Source organism: Giraffa tippelskirchi, chromosome 2 (assembly GCF_054371585.1).
Source record: "Giraffa tippelskirchi isolate mGirTip1 chromosome 2, T2T-mGirTip1v1.2.pri, whole genome shotgun sequence".
NCBI classification, from domain to species: Eukaryota; Metazoa; Chordata; class Mammalia; order Artiodactyla; family Giraffidae; genus Giraffa; species Giraffa tippelskirchi.
The window spans coordinates 108796024-108822073 of record NC_137276.1 but is presented as its reverse complement, the minus strand read 5'-3'; the positions used below and the strand labels follow the sequence as shown (position 1 = coordinate 108822073).

Sequence of the window (26050 nt, the reverse complement as noted above, 5' to 3'; positions counted from 1 at the left end):
GCCATGCTTATTTCAAAGAGCTTAAAAAAAACTCAGACCCTTGAGTCTTATTGCATAAACCAAACTTCATTGGAAACTCTTCAGGAACATATCTTACAAATCAAGCCCATGAGCACTGAAGTTCAAATGGAAAAGGACGTTTTTCACATCTAAATGATTGGTTCAGATCCACCCTAGAGTTGGGCTAACATACTAGTAACATGGGTTCCCAAACTTACCCAGGTGCCCCAGGGTACCGCTGCAAACCCCCAGAGGCCCAAAGGATGTCCCAAATCTACAAGGGGAACGGCAATACCAAGCCATCCCAGGCCCCAGGAGAGTCAGTTTCAATACTACATCGGCTGTATTTCTTTCAGTGACATCATCATCATCACAAAACAGGGTAGCTGTTGTGATGAAAGGCAAGTACCACTCCACCCCCATCCCAAGTAAAGCGAGCCACTGGGTCCAATCTGATCCCCTGGTTAGAGAAGTTGTGCAGTGCCCAACAGGTGCAACCATCCCAATAGTATGCTACTGTGGTTATCTAAGAAAGAAATAAAAAAATTTCTTCCAATTTATGTGTATTTTTTCAAATAACTTCTGTTAAGACATAATACTTAATAAAATTACTTGAATCTACTTAATAAATGGAATTACTAAATACTCTTTTGAGTCTAGAAGTGTCATGAAACAATTCCTGAGACACTAAAGCCAGCATGGAGAGAGGAAACTGAGGACTCTCTGCTGAGAAGCTAACATTTTTTGCACATTCATCATTCTTCTGAGTGCTTTACACATACTCATTCAAGCTGCTATCAACTCTCTGTGACTGGCACTATCCCTGACCCTGGGTCACAGGTGAGGAAGTCGTCACACAGTAAACCATGCCTGCTTTTACCTGCGCACAGGTGGCAGCGCCTTCTAAAGCCAGGGAACACAGGCAGTAATTCCTCAGTCCCTACCTCCAACCATGGCCCAAGGAACCGAGGTCTCCTAAGGAGACACGTTCCCCCCTCTTCTCAACTGTTGCTTCTCTGCTGACTTAAGAATGCATTGTGGACCAAGACCTGCATTTATGTGTATCAGTCTAAAAAGAGGACATTTTAAGTTACTTTTCCAACAACGAAACTGAAAGTGGTTAAATCACAAGCGCACATTTTCATGCTTGGTAGAAAATCACAACGTGCGAATTTAAAAACTTTAACCCACAGGGAGAGAAAAACAAACTCCAGCCAGGTACAAAGTGTTACACATCTGCTCATTTCTTCTATCTTTTCCCCCACTATGAAAATCCATAATGTCAGATCCAGAACTCGAAATACAGAGACTGAGAAAAATTGAAGCGGCAACATCCAGTGCAACTGGGTGAGAACAGAGCATCCTTTGGATGGAGCACTGCAAGTTTTCAGATGCTACACAATCTCATGTTGATGCTTCCCAATTGCAGGGCTGGAGAAGACTGTTGAGAGTCCCTTGGACCGCACGGAGAACCAACACCAGTCAATCCTAACAGAAATCAACCCTGAATATTCATTGGAAGGACTGATGCCGAAGCTGAAGCTCCAGTATTTTGGCCATCTTTTTCAAAGAGCAGACTCATTGGAAAAGAAGGGGGGTGGCAGAGGATAAGATGATTAGATAGCACCACTGACTCAATGGACATGAATCTGTGCAAACTCCAGGAGATAGTGGAGGACAGAGGAGCCTGGTGTACCACAGTCCATGGACTCACAGAGTCAGACACAACTGTTCAGTTAGCAACTGAACAATAATTCTGGGTAGGATATCAACAAATCAGTGAAATTACCATAGCTTTGCCTGCTAAACGAGACAGCTGGAAAGGAAACACCTCTTTCCTAAAGTATCCTTAGATCAGAAACCCCAGTCTTTAAAGCAGAGAACTGATCCAGTGGCTGAAAGAAAAAAATCGAAGGTCCAACTTAAATTTAGACTGAATGGATCTGCTGAATTGGTTTCAGTTTCACGATGCATCTTTCATGATTAGTAAACTATACTATAGGTGTTCAAATTGCTATGGCCAGGTGATGCATCACCCAACATCATCACACCAGCAGCACCACTGAGTGCTCAGAGGACAATCCCGGGCATTTCAGACACATTTCCCAACACTGAGAAGCTTCTCCAACCCTGGAAGTCTAAGCAGATCCTCCACTAAGGTGGTCACTCTGCACCACAGGCAGTTGGGCAGCGGCTTTGGAAATTTTTAATTATGAACTGAAAGTCATTAAAACTTCTAGGTAGCTTCATAATATTATTAAAATAATTTAACAAGGTTTCAAGTAATGATGTATCCTGTTTACCCATAATCTCTGGGGACTTTCCCCTCTTCTCACAGTTGCAAATAAACAGTTCTTAAATTTATCTGAACCAGTAACATTCTACATTCTTCTCAGAAAGCTGATGCACAATTCATTCAAAGTAAAATGTTCTAAAATCTATGAAAAAAAAAAAACCTGAAAACAAGTTATCAACTCTGCTGTCATTTTACAATGAACAAACACAGACTTCCTGAGGGTGCAATGGCTGGAAAAAGTATTGAACAGACTTTTGAAAATTAAAATGATGCTAAGGAGGCTATGTACACAACAGCCAAGCCTCCAGAAGGACTTTTAAAGCAGTTTTTCTACTACCTTTATCTACACTGCTTAGACTAGGGGCTCCTATCAAACGTGTGCCGCAGAAAGAATGGAACAAAAAGAAGAAAGTACGATGCAAAACTAGGACAGTAAGTGCTTACTGGAGCTCCAGTCCAGACACACCAAAATGGAATTTCAAGTGTGAACTATGAAGTCAGCTCTTCTAAAAGTTAAAAAATCTTTAAATTTAAAAGGATCTTTTTTATTTTTCAAGCTTTCTCTGAAAGTTTACTGAAGCCGCTTTCTTCTCTGGGGCAATGAATGAATGGTTGTGCCTTTGAAAACAGAGATACCATCAGTACAGACAACAGCTTTAAACACTGGAAAAATCTCCACCAGTGTAGCTTTTACAATAAATCTGTAGGAAAGGAAACTTTCCCAGAGTTGTCTGTCATGTATGTGAAATGAAACTAAACATGTCACATGTTATCTCAAACACCAAGAGGATAACAATCTCCCCACTGAGTCAAGGCTGAGCCAAAAGAGCTTTAGGAACCTTCTCTTCAGGTAAGTATTTATACAATGCCTACAGAAACACTGCTAGGAAAATGGAAGCTAAAGGGTACGAGATATAATGAGAAGTCTGGATGCCTCCACAATACTGATCCAGCACTCAGAGCATGGAGGGCATTGGGGAGAGGTCTCCAGGATTTGGGAGACACGGAACCTGAACATGAGCACCCCCAAGTTTGGCCCCTCTTCCCTCAGGATTAACTGCAGGGCCTCCAGAGGACCACTGCATCCGCACGCTCTCTCAGGCTGAAGGTGCAGTCCTGAGGAAGAATTTCAGTTGGTAAGTGTCCTGGTGAACAGAGAAAACTTGGCTGAATTATGCAAGTGTCTAAATTCAGATGTGACACAATCCATTTTCCTAAGAAAAGTTATCACTTAAACATAAAGCAACAAAATTCGACTTCAAATAGACAGTTTCTCAGCAATATGAGAAGAGGAAACACACAAGGAGAGTATCCATTAATCAGAAAAAAAGCGAAAAAGAATGAGAGAGAAACTTTAACTTTTAAAAGGATCTTCTACCTACAGAACTGTCTACTATGGCCTAAGTGCCTGCCCCCGGATGTTGCTATAGAAAGAGTGCTTCCTTTCAAAGTGTAGAAAACCACCTGAAAAAATTAACTGACGACAAAAGCACTGTCAAAAGTCAAAACTCCTAATAGTCTGAAATCTCTCTGCAAGTCAGCAAAATGTCAGCCAACATTTCAACACTTTCCATAAACTCAGTGCTTTTGAAAGTACTGAATTCTGAAGTCACGACTGTAAATATTGGAGGGAATTTTGTAACAGAAAAACAGTTCCTTTGTGGGTGCATAAGTGTGGCACCAAAAAAAAAAACAAACCCGACAGCCAAAACGTCGAGACACCAGTCTCCGCTCAGAGCGCGGAGAGCTCGCGGAATCTTTTTACACGCCATCTGTGAAATGGGTCTCTGCTCTGTGCCAGCGTCGCGGGCGGGGAAGAGTCCTGGCCCGCGCTCCCAGCCAGGTAGGGCCGGCTATGCACGGCTCTGCCGGGCGCCCTGTGTCTCAGACCCACCACTTAACACTTTCCTGAAGTGCACACCCCGTCTCCTAACAGCACAGCCGCACGCAAACTTCGTCCACGCTCGCGACCGAGCGCCGGGAGACCGGCAGCGGGGTCGGAAGGAACAGTGTGCCCGGAGGAGACCGTCTCCGCCGGGAAGGACGGGCCGCGAGGGGCAAGCTGCCAACCCCGTGGCCGGACGGGGCTCACGGCCGGGGCCCCTCGGGGCGCACCTCGGTCCGGGCCGCCTCGCATCCTCGGCGCTATCCACTACAGCCGGACAACCGGGAGGGCGTCCCCGGGGAGGTCAGAGGTCGCCTCCAGGAGAGCTAGGAGGTCGGCCCCGGGGAGGTCGGAGGTCGCCCGCGGGTCAGAGCCCCGCCGCAGCCGCCGCCCCGGCCACACTTCTATTCCAGGAAGTGGCCGGGCCGGAGCGCGGGGACCCAGGAGCCGGCGACCTGGGCCGCTCTACCCGCCGCGGCCGCCGCCCCCTCCCGCGCCGCCGGGCACTCACAGGTGACGATGGGCTTGTTCTCCATGGTGTAGATCACCGGCGGCAGCGGGTCCTCAGGGGCGTCCATGGGCGTCCGGCGTCACCGGCCCGGCTCCTCGCGCCCCATGGGCAGCCCGAGGCAGCGCCGGGCCAGCCCGAGCCTGAGCGGCGCCGCAGCCGCCACAGCGACGCCCGCCCGGCAGCGTTAAGCAGCTCCAGAGCCGGCCGCTCGCCGCCGCCGCCGCCGCCCGCCGGCAGCATCCACTTCCGGTGCCGGCGCGCGGCGGGTACCGCTTCCGGGGCGCGCGCTTTAAAGGGGAGGCCTTTCCGCCGCGCGGGCGCAATCCTCCGACAGAATGGTCGCTGGGCCTTCGGGAGGATTGGCGGAGCTCTTCGCTGCGCCTGGGCGCCGAAGCACCCGTGAGCCAGCCGTGGGCAGCAGTGCGTCCCGCCTGGGGCCCCTACCGTAGAGGCTGGACGGCCGAGAGCCACCACCCCAAGCCGGCGCCCTCGGGCAGACTGGGCTGGCTTGGAGAGGGCAGCACAAACTCGCCGTGGGGCGCCCAGGAACGTCGCCCCCGCCCCACCCCCACGCCGCGTACCCGACGCCGAGGACGGACTCGGGGGTCACTGACAGCCGCGTGCGGACACGGAAACCACCTGGGGGTCACTCACACTGACACATGGACCCGGGAGTCACCAAGAACTGCAAGTGGACATGGGCATGTCAGTTTCTCACCGGTGTAGGACTGTCGCCCATAACCTAGCATTGGTATCTTTACCAAAGACCCGATGCCTGGCGGGGGGGATCAGTTAAGACACCGGATTAATTCCCACCACTGAGCAAATGGCAGTTACCCCTTGCAAAACTCTTGATCTTGTGTTTCTTGTTATTCTGGTTTTATGAAGTAATATTGCTGCTGTGAGGTAGAACAAGATTATATACCTTTTCAGTACAACCTGAACCCTCCAGCACCTCCTCAAGGTTCACCTGGGAGGTCGACCCCCACAAATCCTCTCCCCCTGGTTGGAAGCAACCATCTCTGAATTTCCACAACTCTGGTTTCCTGTCTCCGTGGCACTGAAAAGTTCTTGGAGTAGAGGTTGCTTTTTACTTTTGTCCCCAACCTGCTCCCCTCTCCATACCCACCAGGGCCTTCCGTGGCTTGTGTACCTTTGGGGAATGCACAAAATAAAACCTTACTTTAACTGCATGTACATTTTTTTATGAAAGGAAAGTAGGTTTGGGTACCTTCTACAAAAGCAGCAAATGTATGTGAAACAGTTTGAGTGTGAACACAGATGCTAAACGTGTGTGTGTAGTGCGTGCTCTGTGGCTGGGTGAGCAGGCAAAGGGCAGAATCCAGGACAGCTGGAGCCTGTGAGGGAGAGCACCGATCTGCCAGGATGGGGAATGAGAAGTCTGTGTGGGGGTCCCCTGAACGTGCCCCATGCCAGCTGGCCTCAGCACTTGCTGGATGAGATTCCAAGAGACCCACCAAGAAGAGACTGAGAAGAGGGCAGAAGTCCACAAACTTGATGATAAATGTTGACTTACAGATTGAGAAACTCAGGACAACTTCAGTAGCATAAGTGCAAATAAAGTTGATAGGGACAGAATGCAGGGACAAAATAGGTGACTAACTATTTAGTTAACTAACTATTTAGTTAATCCCACTAGTAGATTGTTAAGTAAAAAGAATATGGTTGACCCCTGTAATTTAATGATTACTCGAGAAAGAAGGTTTGCTTAACCATAAAACCAAGCAGGATTGCTTAACAACAAAATCTTGCAACAGAAACACGAGACACGCCCCCAAACAACAAACAATGGTGGCCTGGGACCCACATCCCACCCAGTGAGCTGAGTGAGTTAGTAGCCCCCGAAACATGTTCTTTAGCCCCTAAGACAAGTCTTTTACACAATGCCCGCAAAACAATAAAACAATAGAAAATGGGGCCTGCACCCTGCCCAATGGTGTCAACAAGTCAGTGACCCCAAACCAAGCTCTGTGCACACAGAAAACAATTATTTATGGGAAGGTCACTTCAAAATGAAAGACCCTGATTGTACCGAGACCTGAAAATGTTTTTCCAAAGTGCTATGACAGTCCTGGCCTGACCATCTAGGGAGGGACAGGGAGACTCCCCTGCTGTACCCGGGGAGGAACTGATGGTGGAAACATGGCGTCTCCTGAGAAAGACAGAGAAGGTCTCCTCCCCCTCCCCACTTTTCCTTTGATTAGAAAACTGTTCGCTAAGTTATCAGGGCGTGGCATTTCTTGTCCACCTGCTTGTAAGCCTCACAGTGTCCTATTCTAATCAATCACTTCTCATCTACCACTTTGCTCTCACTGTATTCTCTGCAGAGACGTAAAGGCTGAGGTACCGGAGCCCTTTAGAGCCCCCCTGAAATGACACCAAGTGGTCTCAAAATCATACCTAGGCACATTACAGTCAAACTGATAAAAACCATAAAGAAAAAAGCCTTGAAAGCATCCAGCCAAGAAAGACAAGTTACTTTCAGGGGAAAAATGATGAGAATTTCCACTGACTTTTCATCACACAAAAAACCCACTGTATAAACCTTTAAAGTGCTGAATTTTAAAAACTCAGCCAAAAACTGTATGTCCAGCCAAAAAAAAAAAAAAACTCTAAAAAAAGAACAGATAAAGCTATTTCCTGATAAAGTTGAGAGGATCTGTGGCCGGCAGGTAGAGACTACAAGAAATGCTTTAGGATATTATTTTTTTGGGGGGGGGGGTGGAATTCCCACTCTAGGATGCTCTTGAGGGTGAAAAAAATAATATATCCAATAATACATTGGAAACTTGGATGTATGGGAAGGAAAGGATAGCCCTGGAAATAATCAACAAATGGGTAAACATAAATTATGCTTTTTTTCTTCTTCCCATAGGTTCCTTAACAGACAACTGACTGCTTAAAGCATACTTAATAACTTTGTGTGATGGTTTTAAAGTGTATATAGAAGTAAATGAGGGACTTCCCTTATGATCCAGTGGCTAAGACTGTGCTCCCAGTGCAAGGGGACATGGGTTTGATCCCTGGTCAGGAAACTAGATCCCACATGCCACAACTAAGACCCAGCACAGCCAAATAAATAAATACTTAAAAAAAAAAAAAAGAAGTAAATGATATGACAGTGACAATACAAAGGATGAGGTGGATAAAGGACATCACACGTTTGTGAGTGTGTTACATTGTTAAGTGAGAAATTTCAGGTGTGAGGTGATAAGTGGGAGATGAGAAATGTGTATATGGAGAGGTGTGTGTGTGTGTGTGTGTGTGTGTGTGTGTGTGTGTGTGTGCGCTCTGTCGTGTCCGACTCTTTGCACCCCCCCTGGACTGTAGCCCACCAGGCTCCTCTGTCCATGGGATTTCCCAGGCAAGAATACTGGGGTGGATTGCCATTTCCTTCTCCAGAGGAAGTAAAATGGAATAATATAAAATATTTGTCCAATCCACAAGGAGGCAAGAAAGGAACAGCAGAAGAAGAAAAATCAGAGGAGACCAACTCAGGGAGCTCCCTGATGGTCTAGTGGTTAGGACTTGATGCTTTCGCTGCTGGGGCCCACGTTCAGTGCCTGGGCAGTGAACTGAGATTCTGCAAGTGGTGCAGCATGACCAAAACTTTAAAAAAATGAAAGAGAGAGATTCAACACAAACAGCCAATTATCACATGAAAAGATGCTCAACATCCATTAGGTATCAGGGAAATGCAAATTAAAATGATAACAACATATCACTTCACATCTACTCAAATAACAAACGTAAAAATAAAATGAAACAAATGATACCAAATGTAGACTCCAAGGCCAGGTCTCTACATCTTAATCTATTCTAACAGAGAAGTAAGTGCAGAGACTCTGAAAAGACAGACACTAAAAATTCTTCCTTCGTGGCAATGCTGTGTCCTGGCCTCAATGGCCAACCCTTGTTTGGAAGAATTTTCTTTCTGGACAGAGGGAAGGGGAGGTCAAAGTTCTTCCAAACTCTACCAGGCAACACTCTAGCTCACGGGCAGTAAGTGAGCTATTTTTCCCCTAAGCAGACCTATCAGAGGTTTTATTTTTCACGTGGGTATTTAAAAAATGCTTGAATTTAGCACACATTCTGGTTTAGTGATCCCTTTTAATACTGGTGAAAATGATGCTATTCCTATTAATTGATGTCCACTGAATGTTTTTGTTTTTTCCCTGGATCCTTTTCTCCTGAGATAGCATTTGCTTTTTCAAAGGTTGCTGGAACTGGAGCCCAAACAGTCTTTCCTGGTAGCCCATTATGCCACCTCCAGGCTGCAGAGAGCCTGTTCAATTATGTATTGGGATATTGCAGATGCTTCGTCTAAAGGGAGGCCTCACAGAATTTGCTCTGCCCCACCACTCAGGCCCTCATCACAGAGGGCTGCACCAAAACTGAAGGCCAGGCAGCAGGTGCTCACAGCAGGTTTATTCCTAGTAGCTGAAAACTGGAAACCACCCAGGTGTCCTTTGATGGGACTAGTGTAACAATGTGTGGTCCATTGGCACCATTGAATAATATGCAGCAAAAAGACTAAAATGTTGATATACACAACCACTTGGATGGATCTTGACAGAATTATGCTGAATGAAAGAACTCCAGTCCCCAAAGGTTATATATCATATAATTCCATTTCTGGAACACTTTTGAAATGACAAAATTATAGACATGGAGAACAGTTTAGTGACTGCTGAGGGTTAAGGAGGGGGGTGGGATAAGGAGGGAGTGGATGTGGCTACAGAAGAGCAGCAGGAGGGACCCTGTGGGCATGCAGTGTCCTGAGTCTGGACAGCACTGGTGTCAGCACCCTGCTGTGATGTTGTGCTAGAGTTTTACAAGACACTGCCACTGGCGGAAACTTGGTAAATTTTACCCAGTCCAAGCTTGCACTACATACCGCATGACAAGCCAATACATCGAGAGGCCAGAAGAAAGCCAGCAGACTGAGGACAAGGTGGACTAGTGTCCCAAAGAACCATCTTGCTCAGCTTTGTCTTTTTTTTTTTTTTTTTTAATATTATATATTTGACTGTGCCAGGTCTTAGTTGGGGCACTCAGGATCTTTGATTGTAGTTTCTGCATGTAGGATCTAGTTTGCTGACCAGGGATTGAACCCGGGGCCCCCTGCATTGGGAGCATGGAGTCCTAGCCACTGGACCACCAGGGAAGTCCCATTGCCCAGGTTTAGATGCTAGTTTCTTCCACAGAGCAAAATGGGGAGGTGGGAAGAAAAGATTTAAAAAGAAAAAAAAAAAAAGCCCTAACGTGTTGCGACTATTTCCTCCTTCCAGCCAGACTCCCAGAGGGGATGTGTTCATTTCTTCTTTCCTGCAGCCTTTTACAGGTGGTCCTGGTCAGGGTGTTTCCTGTGAGCTGAAAAAAAGGTGTTTCGGTTTAATCTCGGGCATGGGATGCAGGGCTCCTGGAGTTGGGCTGTTATGTGTTCTTTAAGCTATAGGCAGCATCCCTTTAGTGACTAACTTGTAGCAAAAGCGATAGAACACACAGGTTAAAGTAAAAGAAAGAGATCCAGAACAGAGTCAGATTGGGTTTTCCCTATTTTCCCTATTATATAAAGGGTGTGTGGGACTTCTCTACAACAGCGTATGAATCTACATGATCTCAAAGTGGAATTTTAATAAACTCGCCTGACTCTGAAGCCACAACACACAAAGAACCCAGCCAGTGAACAGTGCCATTTCGTGGCACTCTGGCTCTTCTCACTGCACTTCCTTCCCTCACCTGGTGCGCAGGAGCATTGTTGCATGTAGCGCTCCACAGAGCGAGGCAGGGTGGTCCTGACCTCAGGGCAAGTGTTCCCTTATACTTAATCCAGCCTTCTGTAAAAGGTAGCCTCAGGGAGCACATGGTCCACAGAGGGAAATAGAAGTAGAAAAGCTATGACAAACCTAGACAGCATAATAAAATGCAGAGACATCACTCTGTCAACAAAGGTCCATATAGTCAAAGCTATGGTTTTCCCAGTAGTCATGTACAGATGTGAGAGTTGGACCATAAAGAAGGCTGAGTGTCAAAGAATTGATGCTTTTGAATTGTGGTGTTGGAGAAGACTCTTGAGAGTCCCTTGGACTGCAAGGAGATCAAACCAGTCCATCCTAAAGGAAATCAACCCTGAATATTCATTGGAAGGACTGATGCTGAAGCTGAAGCTCCAAAAGCTTTGACCACCTGATGGGAAGAGCCAACTCATTGGAAAAAACCCCTGATGCTGGGAAAGATTGAAGGCAGAAGGAGGGGATGACGGAGGATGAGATGGTTGGATGGCATCATCAATTCAATGGACATGAGTTTGAGCAAGCTCCGGGAGATGGTGAAGGACAGGGGAGCCTGGTGTGCTGCAATCCATGGATTGCAAAGAGTCGGACACAACTTAGCCACTGAACTGAATAGTTTTGTGGAGAAATAATCTCCCTCGTGAGTTATAGAGGAAATGCCATATAAACTTTTTTTTTACTAAATTAATAATAATAAAAAAACCCTGGGCAGTGGGAAATGAGAGAGGTGAGGATGTGGGGAAGCACGCAGCTCAGCACACCTGCATGGCGGTTTCTCTGCTTCAGTGGATTCTCTGAGATGCCAACTGTTTAAAAAGCAGTTACACCCTTTCATCCTCTGATGCAACAATTCCACTTCTAGATCTCTTTAAGGAAACAGACGCTCCCAGAACTTTATAGATAAAATGCATGTTGCAGCATCGATGGCCAAAAATTGAAAACAGCAAAAACATCAATGGCTGTTACATAATTTATATAACAATTATGCTATGTTTATTGATGAACTATTACGTCACCATCAAAATAGTGTTTAGAAAGGGTTTGTGATAGTCTGGAAAGTCTTAAAATGTTCATTGTTAAAGTGGATTCCCAGATCATAAAACTTTCCCCCTTGCCATAACGGCGATTGCTACTTGTACTGTTTTTCTCCTCCTTGTTGGAGTGGTACCTTTGATGAAGTATGCTGAAGTCAGAAGAATTCGTCACCCCCTAACTGGAAGAATCGTGGAGGTACAGAACTGAGCTAGTTGAGATGAGGCTTGAGCAACAGGAAAACCAACAGTCAGACCTGCCTGTCATCTAACCTGAAACCTGGCTATCTTTAGGCCTTTGAATCTTTTCAAAGTCTCTTGAGCATTTTATTTTATTTATTATTATTGTTTTTGGCCATATCACATGGTATGCAGGATATTACTTCCCTGACCAGGGATTGAATCCAATCCCCGTGAAGTGGAAGCACAGAGTCTTAACCACTGGACCACCAGGGAAGTCTCCCCTGAGTGTTTAAAAATGAATCAATGTGAAGGAGTGATATGATCACAACTATGTAAAAGTTAAAAAAAAAAAAAAAAACTATTTTAAAAGAGAGTGACTCTGGAGAAGGAAATGGCAACCCACTCCAGTATTCTTGCCCATGGACAGAGGAGCCTGGCAGGCTACAGTCCAGGGGGTCACAGAGTCAGACACGACTTAGTGACTAAACAACAGGGCCTTCAAAGCATGAAGGAATCTTCATCTTTTATTTCTCAGAACCAAAATCACAGGATATAGAGACCATTTTTTATGGTAAAGGTACAAGGAAGGTACCTGCTGCTTGGGTTGAAAAGTGTGAAAGAGAAGGTGATGGGGCCTCTCATTTCTCTTGAGGTGAGTCCTCATGCTGGGCCTGGGTTGTCTCCACCCTCACAGCCTCCCCAGCACCACCATTCAGTGATGTAAGGGACCCCACAGTACTGCACTCTGTAACTGTCAGTTAGTGCCACACCTAAAAGAGCCACTATCCTACATGCCACAACTAAGACCAGGTGCAGCCAAGTAAAAGAAATAAAGAAGTATTTTAAAAATTGTCAGTTATGGCAATGAAAATACTTCACTCCCAAACAAGCATTCATCAATAATAAGAAGAACTGATAATATAATACAATGGAGGAATAACCTGTTTGAACCAATATTTATCATATATGTTATTTGGCTTTTATGAGACAATAAACTATTGGAAGAAAAAAAAAGAGATTGGAAGGAAATGCATCAGAATGCCAGGGGTGACTGTCTTGGACTAGCGGTGACTGCCTCCCCCTTGGTCTCAATAATGTTCACTGTTACTGTCTCAGTGCAGTACTTTCTGCATTTGTTTGTACAGAAACAGTATCCTCTCCCCGGGCTTTATTCTGCATACTGTGACTTAAATAATTGGCAATAATGAAATCAAACCTGGCGCTGTGGTTGGCATTTCCGGACATTCTGTTCAGCGCTCCTATTTTTAGCTCTGCTGCCTTTTTCCTTGGCTTTCTGACAGCCTGGATTCTCACTCTCCCCTTTCAAGCTGAAGTTATCCCCCGAGAGGCCTTTCCATGCCCAGACCGCCTGTCCCTCACCTGGGGTCCTGCCAGATGAGTTGGGGGTGGGGCAGGGCAGAAGCGACCACCCTGCAGGTGGCCCTCATAAGTCCTCCATCCACCTGCTCGGGCTAACCCAGGAGACCGCCTTCTCTGGGGGCAGAAGCTAGGGCAGGCCTAGGGCCTCTGGTGTCAGCACCTGGCACATCTAATATCCGGTTGAGGGACAGAAGAGAGTGATGGGAGGGAAGGGCGTGTTATGGGCTGAGGCGCCCAGAATGCCGACCTCCAAAGGCCCCAGAGCTCCGTGGGCACAAATGGGAAGGCGGAGTGGTCAGCTAACCCCGATCTTATGTGTCTCTTCCCCCCAGCTGTCCGGTCACAGTGGCCTGTGTGGTGACCCAGACTCCAGCAGACACACAGGGTACCCCAGACCCCATGCCGGCAGCTCGCTCTGACCAGCTGCTGCTGAGCGGCCGGGCACTGGCAGGGTCCCACTTCCAGGACCCGCTGGGGGCTCCGGAGCAGACAAGTAGGATGTGGTGGGGAATGGATACCACTGGGCCTTCCCTCAGTGAGTGGTGGGTTCACACCCCAGAGTGTGGGATGCACAGAGGGCCCGCAGAGACAACCAGTTCAGTGACAGTCACTGTCGCACTCCTCGTCCTCCCCCACCTCACCCTCCCTCACATCCTTCCTCCTCTTTTTGGGACCGACAAAAAATCCCATGTGCACTCAAGTCTTGGACACACCTGTCCTAAGACGCAGCCTGATCATTATCACAAAGGAGGTGTGTTGCCCTCAAGTCTAAAATAGACACACCCATGGCCTGGCCTCTGATAGTCAGTGACTCGCTGATTACATAAATGCTATATGTTTAGTATGCTGACCAGGAACTTGGCTAGCTCAGAAAATCACATATAATAAATGCTTTCTTTTTGAACTTTACTTTCTGGGGGAAAGGGGGGGGGGTCACACCAAACGGCAAGTCGGATCTTAGCTCCTCTACCAGACCCCCTGCAGTGGAAGCGAGAATTCCTAACCACTGGACTGTCAGGGAAGTCCTCGAATGCTTGGTTTTGAACAGCAAGAGTACTTACTAAATAGGAAACCCATTTTCTCCCTGAATCTTTTAATGAATGTTTGAGGACCACGACCCTGAAGGAGGCCTGGTTGCCCCGAGGCCTCAGCCGCTGGCCAGGCCAGGAGCCCCAGACCAAAACTGACAGAGGGCAACAGCTGGGCCCACCTAGCGCGGGTGGTGCGCTCGCCAGTGTCTGTCTGCCCTGCTTTGGCCACAGCTGGCACAGAGGTCCCAGGTGAGTAAGGGGCTCACCACTGTCTCTGGTCTGGCCCCCAGGGCTGCTTCTCCAGGCCCAGCGGCCCCCTCTGGCCCCAGGCTCCTCCTCGCCCCTACCCTTCCTTTGCAGAGAGTTCTGTAGACTCGGGCAGCCTGACAAGATGGCAAGGAGGGGGTAAAGATATGCCATCCTCCCAGAAAGCTCAGACAGAGCATGTTTTCTTTGAGGCCACTGTGTGGAGGAAAGGAATGGACGTTGTTTAAGACACATCCTCGCGCCAGGAGACACAGAGAGAAAGCTGGCCCTTCGGTAAGAGGGGCCTTTACTCTCCTCTGCGTCCACAGCAGAACCAGCACTAAAGAAACTGCACTCACAGCCCAACAAGATGACCAGAAAGTGGAGCTGAGGGAGACGTTGCCAGTGCCGTCTCAGGGACGGCACCACCTCTCCACGTGGCCCTGGAACATTCTTAGACATTGACAACACGTTGAGCCACAGAGAGTTTCAATAATTTCCAAACTATAGGAAAAGATGAGATTTTCTGATCACAATGCAATAATACCAGAAATTGATTGGCCTCCCAGGTGGCACTAGTGGTAAAGAACCTGCCCACCAATGCAGGAGACATTAAGAGACATGAGTCTGATCCCTGGGTTGGGAAGATCCCCTGGAGGAGGAAACAGCTACCCACTCCAGTATTCTTGCCTGGGAAATCCCACGGACAGAGGAGCCTGGCGGGCTACAGTCCATGGGGTCACAAAGAGTCGGATACACCTGAAGCAACTTAGCACACACGAACCAGAAATTGATAACCAAATAAGGAAACAGAAACCAAATAAGGAAACAGCAACTGCTGCACACCAGCCTTTCTCCAGCAGCTGTCACTAACTGCTGTAACTTCCTGGAGGGTCCTGGGCCGACGGGCCCCTCTCTCTCCAAATTCCTCGTCAGCCAGTTTGCTCAGGACTCACTTCCACAAGTGGAGGTTCAGCCTTGGGCCACCGGGCTCTTAAAGCTCCCTCGGGACAGCCGTCCTGAGAACACAGGTGCTGGGAGGCCATGCACGTTGGGAAGACGGCCAACTGACACCCCAGGGCCTGTCATGGCCTCTGCCATGGGTGCTGCCAGGCCAGGTGTGCTCAAGCCGAGCCACCCTGCATTCTGGGCTGGCTGCACAGACAACATACTGGCACTGACCTCGTCAAGCTGCAGAGCAGGTCAGCACGGACCTGGCTCTATTTCGGCATGGGTAGACAACTGATTCTGGTTTAGGGCACTGTTAGCAGGGTCCTGATCACTTGCAGCTAATGCCATGAGTCGCCGACCCTGGAGTGGGATGACTAAGTACTCAGACAAAGTGCCACCCACTGGGCTTGAGTGCAAAACCTGGCTCACTGGTGCCCCGAGGTGACATAAGGGCACTCCGGGCCATGCTGGTCACTGCAAAGCCCTGCAAGAGAGGCTGGACTCAGATCAGAGGGGCCGCTCTGAAGGCAGAGACAGCATTTCCTGGGAGGAGCCTCCTTCCTGGCCAGGGAGCTGCGGCCCAAATCCATAATCTGGTGCCTTGCTGGGTTGCCAGAACCAGATCCTGCAGCCTGAGCAAGGCTGGGACACGCTGGGAGCCGTGGGGGACGGGGGACGGGAAACCCACCCATGGGGGTTATTGATGCTCTGGTGGCTTTGCGTGGGAAATGGGCCACACAACAGCCTCGGCCCTCACAGCCTGAGGTCCATCCTGGTGCCGTGAACACGCGCAGTCTCCGAACCCGCTGGGCAGACAACCATGAGACAAGAGAAGCTGGTGACAAAGCTCAGGGCAGCAGTATTTGCCCCAGGAGGAGTGAGTGGGGGACAAAGGGAAGGTGGGCAGGAGGTGAAGCTGATGCTGGTTCCAGGGCCCCTGGAACCCTGCTGAAGAGACTCAGGATCAATCTTCCCAATGCTACCCAGGACTTAGCCGGAGCTGAGGTCATGTATTTTTAAGTAGTCATTAGTCTAGGCCACTCTCTAAGTGGGTTGTGTGGCCACAGAGGCTCCAGCTGGGTGGCAGAAAGGCCCTGGGGTGGCTGCAGGAGGTGGTGACCCCTCCACCCACGAACGCCTACAGGCAGGGTCCCGGCATGCCCACCAAGATCTGGCCACTGTGCTCATCCTTGCTCTGGCTGTGCCCCAGATGACCCCTCAATCTTCGCTGGAAAGTCTGAGAGGAGCACTGGGGCGGTTGAGTCCCCTAGATGAATTCAACCTCTGTCCCTGAACTAACGAGTTTCGCTTCCTGTACATTTGTTAATTCTTTTTTTTCTCTTTCTTTTTTATGTTTTAAATTATGAAAGTATGATAACACATTTACAGGAGACTTGGAAAATACAGAACAAAGTTACATATAGCTCCACTATATGTTACTCAGTTCAGTTCAGTCGCTCAGTCGTGTCTGACTCTTTGCGACCCCATGAATCGCAGCACGCCAGGCCTCTCTGTCCATCACCAACTCCTGGAGTCTACTCAAGCCCATGTCCATCGAGTCGGTGATGCCATCCAACCATCTCATCCTCTGTTGTCCACTTCTCCTCCTGCCCCCAATCCTACCCAGCATTAGGGTCTTCTCCAATGAGTCAACCCTTCGCATGAGGTGCCCAAAGTATTGGAGTTTCAGCTTCAACATCAGACCTTCCAATGAACACCCAGGATTGATCTCTTTTAGGATGGATTGATTGGATCTCCTTGCAGTCCAAGGGACTCTCAAGAGTCTTCTCCAACACCACAGTACAAAAGCATCAATTCTTCGGCGCTCAGCTTTCTTCACCGTCCAACTCTCACATCTATACATGACCACTGGAAAAACCATAGCCTTGACTAGACGGACTTTTGTTGGCAAAGTAATGTCTCTGCTTCTAAATATGCTATCTAGGTTGGCCATAACCTTCCTTCCAAGGAGTAAGCGTCTTTTAATTTCATGGCTGCAATCACCATCAGCAGTGATTTTGGAGCCCAAAAAAATAACGTCTGACACTGTTTCCACTGTTTCCCCATCTATTTCCCATGAACTGATGGGACCAGATGCCATGATCTTAGTTTTCTGAACGTTGAGCTTTAAGCCGACTTTTTCACCCTCCTCTTTCACCTTCATCAAGAGGCTCTTTAGTTCTTCTTCACTTTCTGCCATAAGGGTGGTGTCATCCGCATATCTGAGGTTATTGATATTTCTACCGGCAATCTTGATTCCAGCTTGTGTTTCTTCCAGCCCAGCGTTTCTCATGATGTACTCTGCATATAAGTTAAATGAGCAGGGTGACAATATACAGCGTTGACGTACTCCTTTTCCTATTTGGAACCAGTCTGTTGTTCCATGTCCAGTTCTAACTGTTGCTTCCTGACCTGCATACAGGTTTCTCAAGAGACAGGTCAGATGGTCTGGTATTCCCATCTCTTTCAGAATTTTCCACACTTTATTGTGATCCACACAGGCAAAGGCTTTGGCATAGTCAATAAAGCAGAAATAGATGTTTTCCTGGAACTCTCTTGCTTTTTCAATGATCCACTGGATGTTGGCAATTTGATCTCTGGTTCCTCTGCCTTTTCTAAAACCAGCTTGAACATCTGGAAGGTCACGGTTCACGTATTGCTGAAGCCTGGCTTGGAGAATTTTGAGCATTACTTTACTAGCATGTGAGATGAGTGCAATTGTGCGGTAGTTTGAGCATTCTTTGGCATTGCCTTTCTTTGGGATTGGAACGAAGACTGACCTCTTCCAGTCCTGTGGCCACTGCTGAGTTTTCCAAATTTGCTGGCATATCGAGTGCAGCACTTTCACAGCATCACCTTTGAGGATTTGAAATAGCTCAACTGGAATTCCATCACCTCCACTAGCTTTGTTCGTAGTGATGCTTTCTAAGGCCCACTTGACTTCACATTCCAGGATGTCTGGCTCTAGGTGAGGGATCACACCATCGTGATTATCTGGGTCGTGAAGATCTTTTTTGTACAGTTCTTCTGTGTATTCTTGCCACCTCTTCTTAATATCTTCTGCTTCTGTTAGGTCCATACCATTTCTGTCCTTTATCGAGCCCATCTTTGCATGAAATGTTCCTTTGGTATCTCTAATTTTCTTGAAGAGATCTCTAGTCTTTCCCAATCTGTTGTTTTCCTCTATTTCTTTGCACTGATCGCTGAGGAAGGCTTTCTTATCTCTCCTTGCTATTCTTTGGAACTCTGCATTCAGATGGGAATATCTTTCCTTTTCTCCTTTGCTTTTCGCTTCTCTTCTCTTCCAAGCTATCTGTAAGGCCTCCTCAGACAGCCATTTTGCTTTTTTGCATTTCTTTTCCATGGGGATTTTCTTGATCCCTGTCTCCTGTACAATGTCACGAACCTCTGTCCATAGTTCATCAGGCACTCTGTCTATCAGGTCTAGACCCTTAAATCTATTTGTCACTTCCACGGTATACTCACTTGTTACTACACTTGTTCATTCTTAATTCTGCATCTTTGAAGTAAATGAAACCACCTATTGCTTACTCTTGGGGTCCTCAATTCCCCTTGACTGAACCTAGTATTTATTAGTTATGAGATAGGTCCCTGGTTTAAATGACCGCAGTTCCAGTGCCCTGACCTGTGCCCTGAGCAAGGGTCTCAGTTTCTGTCCCTGGACCCACAGTCACCGGTAATCGGCCTGTCCTAAATTGGACCCAGGATCTGACCATAAGCAGGTGACTAACTCTGGGAAACAAAAGGGCTTGTGTCCGAGGCCGTGAGACTTTCAGGACAGTCTCAGGATCACTGGGATGGTCAGCCACACAAAGGAGGCAGAGCCACAGGCATTCTGGCCATGGACCTGGCCACGTGACAAGTTTGGGGCGGGGATGGGACCCTGAGACCCAGGAGGGAAAATCTTACTAGACCAGCCTGCAAACCTTGAACTAACTCCCCCCAGCTCTGGGCCAGTAGAGCAGCCTCCCTCTCGCTTACAAGGGGAGCATCCCCCTTTCCCTGGAGACCTACAGGGGCCCCACCTGAGTCAGGTGTCACAGGTGACACCAGTCCGTCATTCCAGAAGAGTCAGGAGAGCCAGGCCTGAGCCTAACCTGAGCAAAGGAACGTGGGCTCTGTTCACTTTAGTGCAGGGTCTGGCTCCTAAGAGGGCTTCCCAGGTGGTGCTAGTGGTAAAGAACCTGCCTGCCAATGCAGGAGATGTAAGAGATGCAGGTCGGTTCCCTGGGTGGGGAAGATCCCCTGGAGGAGTGCATAATAACCCACTCCAGTATTCTTGCCTGGAGAATCCCATAGACAGAGGAGCCTGGGGACTAAGTTCATGGGGTAGGGTTGCATAGAATCAGACATGACTGAAGCGACTTAGCATGACAGGCTCCTAGGAAGCACAGTCTTTGGGGGGCTGGATGGTGGGGGGCGGATGGTGGGGGGCAGATGCTGGTGCAGAGTGTAAGGCCGGGCAAGGAAGAGGGTGTGAGCCTGGGTGCTGAGCCCTAGAACTTGGGATCCCTAATGTGCTGGGCGGGTGTCTGGGTCACCCTGACCAGCTGTGAAGGGGCCGGCCGGGGGACGTGGCCACGGTGACTCCCTGTAGCCCATGGCACTGCCTGGCCAGGGTGTGGAGGAAGGGTGGGAGGTTCAGGGGATGGAGACTTGGAGCAGATGCACCTGTGTGGTCGGAGAGTCCTCCATCTGACCAGTGTCCTAGGAAGGCCAGAAGACCCCGCTCTCCACTGAGCGGAGGGTGGGCACCAGCGTGGGCACCGCCACTGCACAGGTGCTCCGGCGGCCACACTCCGCGGCCAGTGTCGTGGTCCAGAATGCAGATGCCAAACTAGGCTCCCCGGGGGTAGCAGGAAGGGCCCCCCTGGGGTATAGTGTGATGCCAGTCCTTCTGCCTCAGGGAACTAGACACTGTTCCAGTTTCTGGGTCCTGGCAGGTCCTTAGGCGTCAGCACTGACGTTGGGTGTGACTGGAACTGCCCCTCCCAAGCTAGGGGCTCTCAAACCACTGTCATAAGGTTGGGCAGGTGCAACAGCCTCTGTCCTGGGATGGAAATGGGACGTTTGGATTCAAGCCCAGGCACGAGGAAGTTATCCAGACTGCGGTCCAGACCTTCCTGTCACCTCTGTCACCCTGACACCTCCCCCTCAGTCTCACCTTGGCCACTTGGGGGTGTCCCCTAAGTCCTAAGACGCTACTAGGGGGCAGCCTAGATCCAATTCGTGAGTGGCTCAGGCTGATATGATAGTGCAAAGGAACATACACACGGCTGCACCCCAGCCCACACAGGTGGCCCCGAGGACCAGTGAGCAGAGATTACAGAGGTCATGGTGCCCTGCCTTTGGATGGAGGGAGAGGTGGCTTGAGGGCATGCCACGAGAGGACTTCCAGCAGCAAATGGCATGGGAGCACCAGATTGGAACCAGAACTGGAAGATCTGGGGGAAAGGCCTTGGTACGCTGCCTTAGGGAACATGGATGGGTCAAGGGGGGTGGCCCAAAGTTTGTGCATCTTTGTGTCCCACCTACATCCACAGAGAACATCCACGCAGAGGACGACATGTGGCCAGATGGCCCATGGGCAGGTGTCAGCATCTCAGTCACTGGCCACTTGCAAGGCGACTCCCATGCCAGCTCTCCAAGGGTGGTGTGGCCGAATGTCCAAGCTGCCCGCAGAAGGGTATACTGCTGAATCCGTGACAAAGGTTCCTTTCTCAAGGAGCTCAACCAGCCAGCTGGGGGCAGACTGGTGAGAGGAGACCCACATCCTCACTGGAGGGGGCAGCGAGTCATCACCACCAGAGGTGATGTCAGCTCCAGCCAGGAGCTTGCTCCCTGGACCTCAGGACCTGAGTCCACACTGCTCTCCAAGGGTCATTGCAGTGCCCGTCCATGCTCAGGAGATCTCACACATCACAGCCACAGATCGGGGACTCACGCCGTAGCAGAAGAGCTGTGGCCACAGAGACCACCACTCTGTGTTCCCCACGCTGCTGGGAGCCTAGCCTCAGAAAACCCCTGTGTGGGGCCTAGGCTCAGTGTCCTTGGGGGTGGGGTGTTAGCTCCAGGACACTGTCTGTGTATTTAGCCAACAGCAGAACGTACAGTAATGTCCCCTCATAATCAGACTCCCCATGGGAGGGGTGGAGTTGGCTCCTCTCCCCATTAATTCCAGAAAACACCTGGAAAATATGTGCTTCTCATGCCTGCAAACTTAGATCCTGTTGGACTAGTGGCTCTGGTTTGGGGGAGATGTAGGGGATGCTCCACGGGGGATACACTAAGTTCTGCACAGAAATAAAGCTATGGACACCTCCGGTCACTTCACGCCTCTTGTGCCAATGGCCTGTAATCCAAGAAAGGAGGTACCTCTCTGGAGAGCTGCTTGGCCCTGACTATGCTGGGTGAGGAGGAGTATTTCCAGGACTGAAGACTCTTTGGGGCTTAGCCAGGTTTTGTGCATCCAGAATGTTTCAAGTATTGAAAGAGGATCAAAAGCATGGGGCAGGAACATGATACTATGTGAAAAAGAGGAGGGATGTGCTTTTTTAAAAACATAGTGATAAAATGTAAAATTTAAGATTAAGACTCAGTGGACGGGGACACTTTCCTGGTGGTCCAGTGGTTAAGAATTGGTCTGCCAATGCAGGGGGCACCAGTTCAATCCCTGGTCCAGGAAGATCCCACATGCCATGGAGCAAAAAGCTCATGTGCCATAGCTACTGAAGCCCACGCACTCTAGAGCTTGTGCTCAGCAACAAGAGAAGCCACTGCAATGAGAAGCCTTTGCTCACCACAACCAGAGAAAACCTGCATGCAGCAACGAAGACCCAGTGCAACCAAAAATGAATAAATAAATAATTTTTTAAAAAGACTTAATGGACAATTTAGAGGGCAGATTAGATGTGGCTGCTCAAAGAATGTGCCAACTGGCAGATGGACAGAATTGCCCATAATGCTGTGCAGAGAGACATAGAGGTGGGGCATAGGAAAGAGGGTCTGAGACCTGGGGATGGAAAGGCAGGTACAGCACACACCTGGCTGGAGTTATGGAGGGAACACAAGAAGGAAAGGACAAAGACAAAATGTGAAGCACAATGATGGCTGAGAAATTTCTAGAACTGATGAAAGACTGTATTCTCAGAGGCAGGGGGCAAATCAGACCTCAAGCCAGATAAAAATAAATTCATGCTCTGACATTCTAGTGCGGCTGCAGACAGTGAAGACAAAGAGGAGGAAGGATTTCTGAACAGGCAGAGAGAAAGGATGAATTTGCAACCAGGGATGAGATCCTGTCCACAGACCTCTGAGTTAGAGGAGTGAAAATTGTATGAAAATACTGAGAGAAAGCAATGATGGCTTGTAACTAGTCTCACAGCCAAACTTCATTTCAAAACCAGGACAAGACAAAGACATTTGCAGAAAAGCTAAAGTTGTTTACCACCAACAGACCCACTCAAGGAAGTTCCCAAAGGTTTGTTCTGAGAACAATGAGCCTAGCATGGGGGTTCTAAGATGGAAGAGGGCATCAAGCCCAGAAGTTCAGACATGGGGAATCCAAGTGAATGGGAACTTTCTGTGAAAATAGCAATAGTGACATTGGGGGTAAAAATGAGAAAGAATTGCAGGTGCTGGGAAATATTTCGGGGTGATCAGGACTGGGGGGCACAGATGTGAACACTGCCCTAGGCACATGCACTGTAGGAAGGAAAGTGAAAAATGTCCATGATCTCAGGGGTCATTACTTTAAGAAAGGATGTTAATGGAAGCAACTTAAATGTCCATTGACAGATGAATAGATAAAGAAGATGTGGTACATATAAACAATGGAATATTATTCAGCCGTTAAAAAGAATGAAACAGTGTCATTTGTAGCAACATGAGTGAACCTAGAGATTATCATACCAAGTAAGTCAGAAGGAGAAAGACAAATATCATATGACATCACTAATGTGCATGCTAAGTCGCTTCAGCCATGCCCAGCTCTTTGTGACCTCATGGAGTGTAGCCCATAGGCTGCTCTGTCCACGGGATTCTCCAGGCAAAAATACTGGAGCAGGTTGCTGCTTCTTCCTCCAGGGGATCTTCCTGATTCAGGGATCAAACCTATGTCTCCTATGTCTTCTGCACTGGCAGGTGGATTCTTTACCACTAGTACCACCTGGGAATATAGGTGAAATCTAAAATACGACACAAGTGAGGGACTTCCCTGATGGTCAAGTGGTTAAGAATCTGCCTTGCAATGCAGGGGACAGGGATTCAATTCCTGGTTGGGGAACCCCACATGCTGAAGAGCAGCTAAATCTGTGTGACAGAACCAAGGAGCCCCCTACAAAATGTCTGGCATGATGCAACCCAGATTCCTCGTGCCACATTTAAGACCCGAAGCAGCCAAATCAATACAGTCAATAAATATTTAAAATAAAATAAAACACAGCACAAATGGACTTATCTTCTAAACAGAAACAGACTCACACATACTGAAAAGAGACCTGTGGTGGCCAAGGGGTGGGAAGTAGGGGAGGGATGGACTGGAGTTTGAGGTTAGTAGATGATACTGTTATACAGAGAACAGATAAACAACAAGGTCCTACAGTTATAGCACAGGGAACTATTAGGTTGGTACAAAAGTAACTGCAGCTTCAAATTGTGAATTTTAAATCATTGTAACTCGGCTCAAACACATCTTTACTAATTAAAATAGGAACTATTCTCAGTTCGTGTACGGCTGACGCCTAGCTTGAAGGATTTTGAGCATCACCTTGCTAGCATGTGAAATGAGTGCAATTCTATGATAGTTTGAGCAGATAGAAGTAAGTAAGGATATAGATGTTTGGAAAAATCAAAGTAGGGTTAGGGTTAGGATTAGCATGATTTAACATACACACAGAAGGATATAAGCCCAGAATGGGTGGCTGATACTTACGAGCAGATGTGTATAATTTATAAGGAAAAAAATCATAAAACTTTATTGCAAGACATGAAAAAGAATTCTATGAGAGGAGGAATGGGACGTTCACACACAGGAAGAATCAATATTGGAAATGGCCAGTTCAGTTCAGTTGCTCAGTCATGTCTGACTCTTTGAAACCCCAAGAACTGCAGCACACCAGGCTTCCTGTCCCTCACCAACTCCTGGAGCTTGCTCAAACTCATATCCATCTAGTTGGTGATGCCATCCAACCACCTCACCCTCTGTTGTCCCCTTCTCCTCTGGCCTTCAATCTTTCCCAGCTTCAGGGTCTTTTCTGATGAGTCAGCTCTCCGCATCAGGTGGCCAAAGTATTGGAGCTTCAGCATCAGTCCTTATCTGTTTAGGTTATTGATATTTCTCCCTGCAATCTTGATTCCAGCTTGTGCTTCATCCAGCCTGGCATTTTGCATGATGTACTCTGCATATAAGTTAAATAAGCAGGTGACAATATACAGCCTTGGTGTACTCCTTTCCCAATTTGGAATCCATCCATTGTTGCATGTCTGGTTCTAAATGTTGCTTCTTGACCTACATGCACGTTTCTCAGGAGGCAGGTAAGGTGGTCTGGTATTCCCATGTCTTGAAGAATTTTCCAGTTTGTGGTGATCTACACAGTCAAAGGCTTTAGCGTAGTCAATGAAGCAGTAGTAGATGTTTTCCTGGAACTCTCTTGCTTTTTCAATGATCCACTGGATGTTGGCAATTTGATCTCTGGTTCCTCTGCCTTTTCTAAATCCAGCTTGAACATCTGGAAGTTCACGGTTCACGTATTACTGGAGTCTGGCTTGGAGAATTTTGAGCATTACTTTGCTAGCATGTGAGATGAGTGCAATTGTGCGGTAGTTTGAACCTTCTTTGGCATTGCCTTTCTTAGGGATTGAAATGAAAACTGACCTTTTCCAGTCCTGTGGCCACTGCTGAGTTTTACAAATTTGCTGGCATATTGATGCAGCACTTTCACAGCATCATCTTTTAGGATTTTAAATAGCTCAGCTGGAATTACATCACCTCCACTAGCTTTGTTCATAGTGATGCTTCCTAAGGGCCACTTAACTTCGCATTCCTGGATGTCTGGCTGTAGGTGAGTGGTCATACCATGATGGTTATTTGGGTCATGAAGATCTTTTTTGTATAGTTCTTCTGTGTATTCTTGCCACCTCTTCTTAATATCTTCTGCTTCTGTTAGGTCCATTCCATTTCTGTCCTTTATTGTGCCTATCTTTGCATGAAATGTTCCCTTGGTATCTCTAATTTTATTGGAGAGATCTCTAGTCTTTCCCATTCTATTGTTTTCCTCTGTTTCTTTCCATTCATCACTTATTTAGGAAGGCTTTCTTATCTCTCCTTGCTATTTTCTGGAACTCTTCATTCAGATGGGTATATCTTTCCTTTTCTCCTTTGCCTTTAGCTTCTCTTCTTTTCTCAGCTATTTGTAAGGCCTTCTCAGACAGCCATTTTGCCTTTTGCATTTCTTTTTCTTGGGGATGGTTTTGATCATCACCTCCTATACAATGTTATGAACTTCCATCTAATGGAGACAGGAATGGCAAATCACTTCAGTGTTCTTGCCTTGAGAACCCCATGAACAGAATGAAAAGGCAAAAAGATATGACTCTTCTGGTTAGTGGTAGCTTATTAGTTCCATGTTCCTTACTAGCACTTCCTGTCATAAAATAACTCACACAAGTGGTTACTATGGTGCCTGGCCAGGTTGGGCAG

General features: G+C 47.9%; 1 protein-coding gene across 5 annotated transcripts in view; it reads right to left on the bottom strand.

The window, feature by feature from the left end:
* TRAPPC10 (trafficking protein particle complex subunit 10) overlaps positions 1-4943 on the bottom strand; it is a 75939-nt gene extending 70996 nt beyond the window's left edge. For all 5 annotated transcript variants that reach the window (XM_081570043.1, XM_081570044.1, XM_081570049.1 and 2 more), the window contains exon 1: positions 4693-4943. In XM_081570043.1, coding sequence (XP_081426169.1) covers positions 4693-4759 — 67 coding nt within the window. In that variant the 5' untranslated portion in view covers positions 4760-4943. The remainder of the gene's footprint in view (positions 1-4692) is intronic.
* Positions 4944-26050: the final 21107 nt, after the last annotated feature.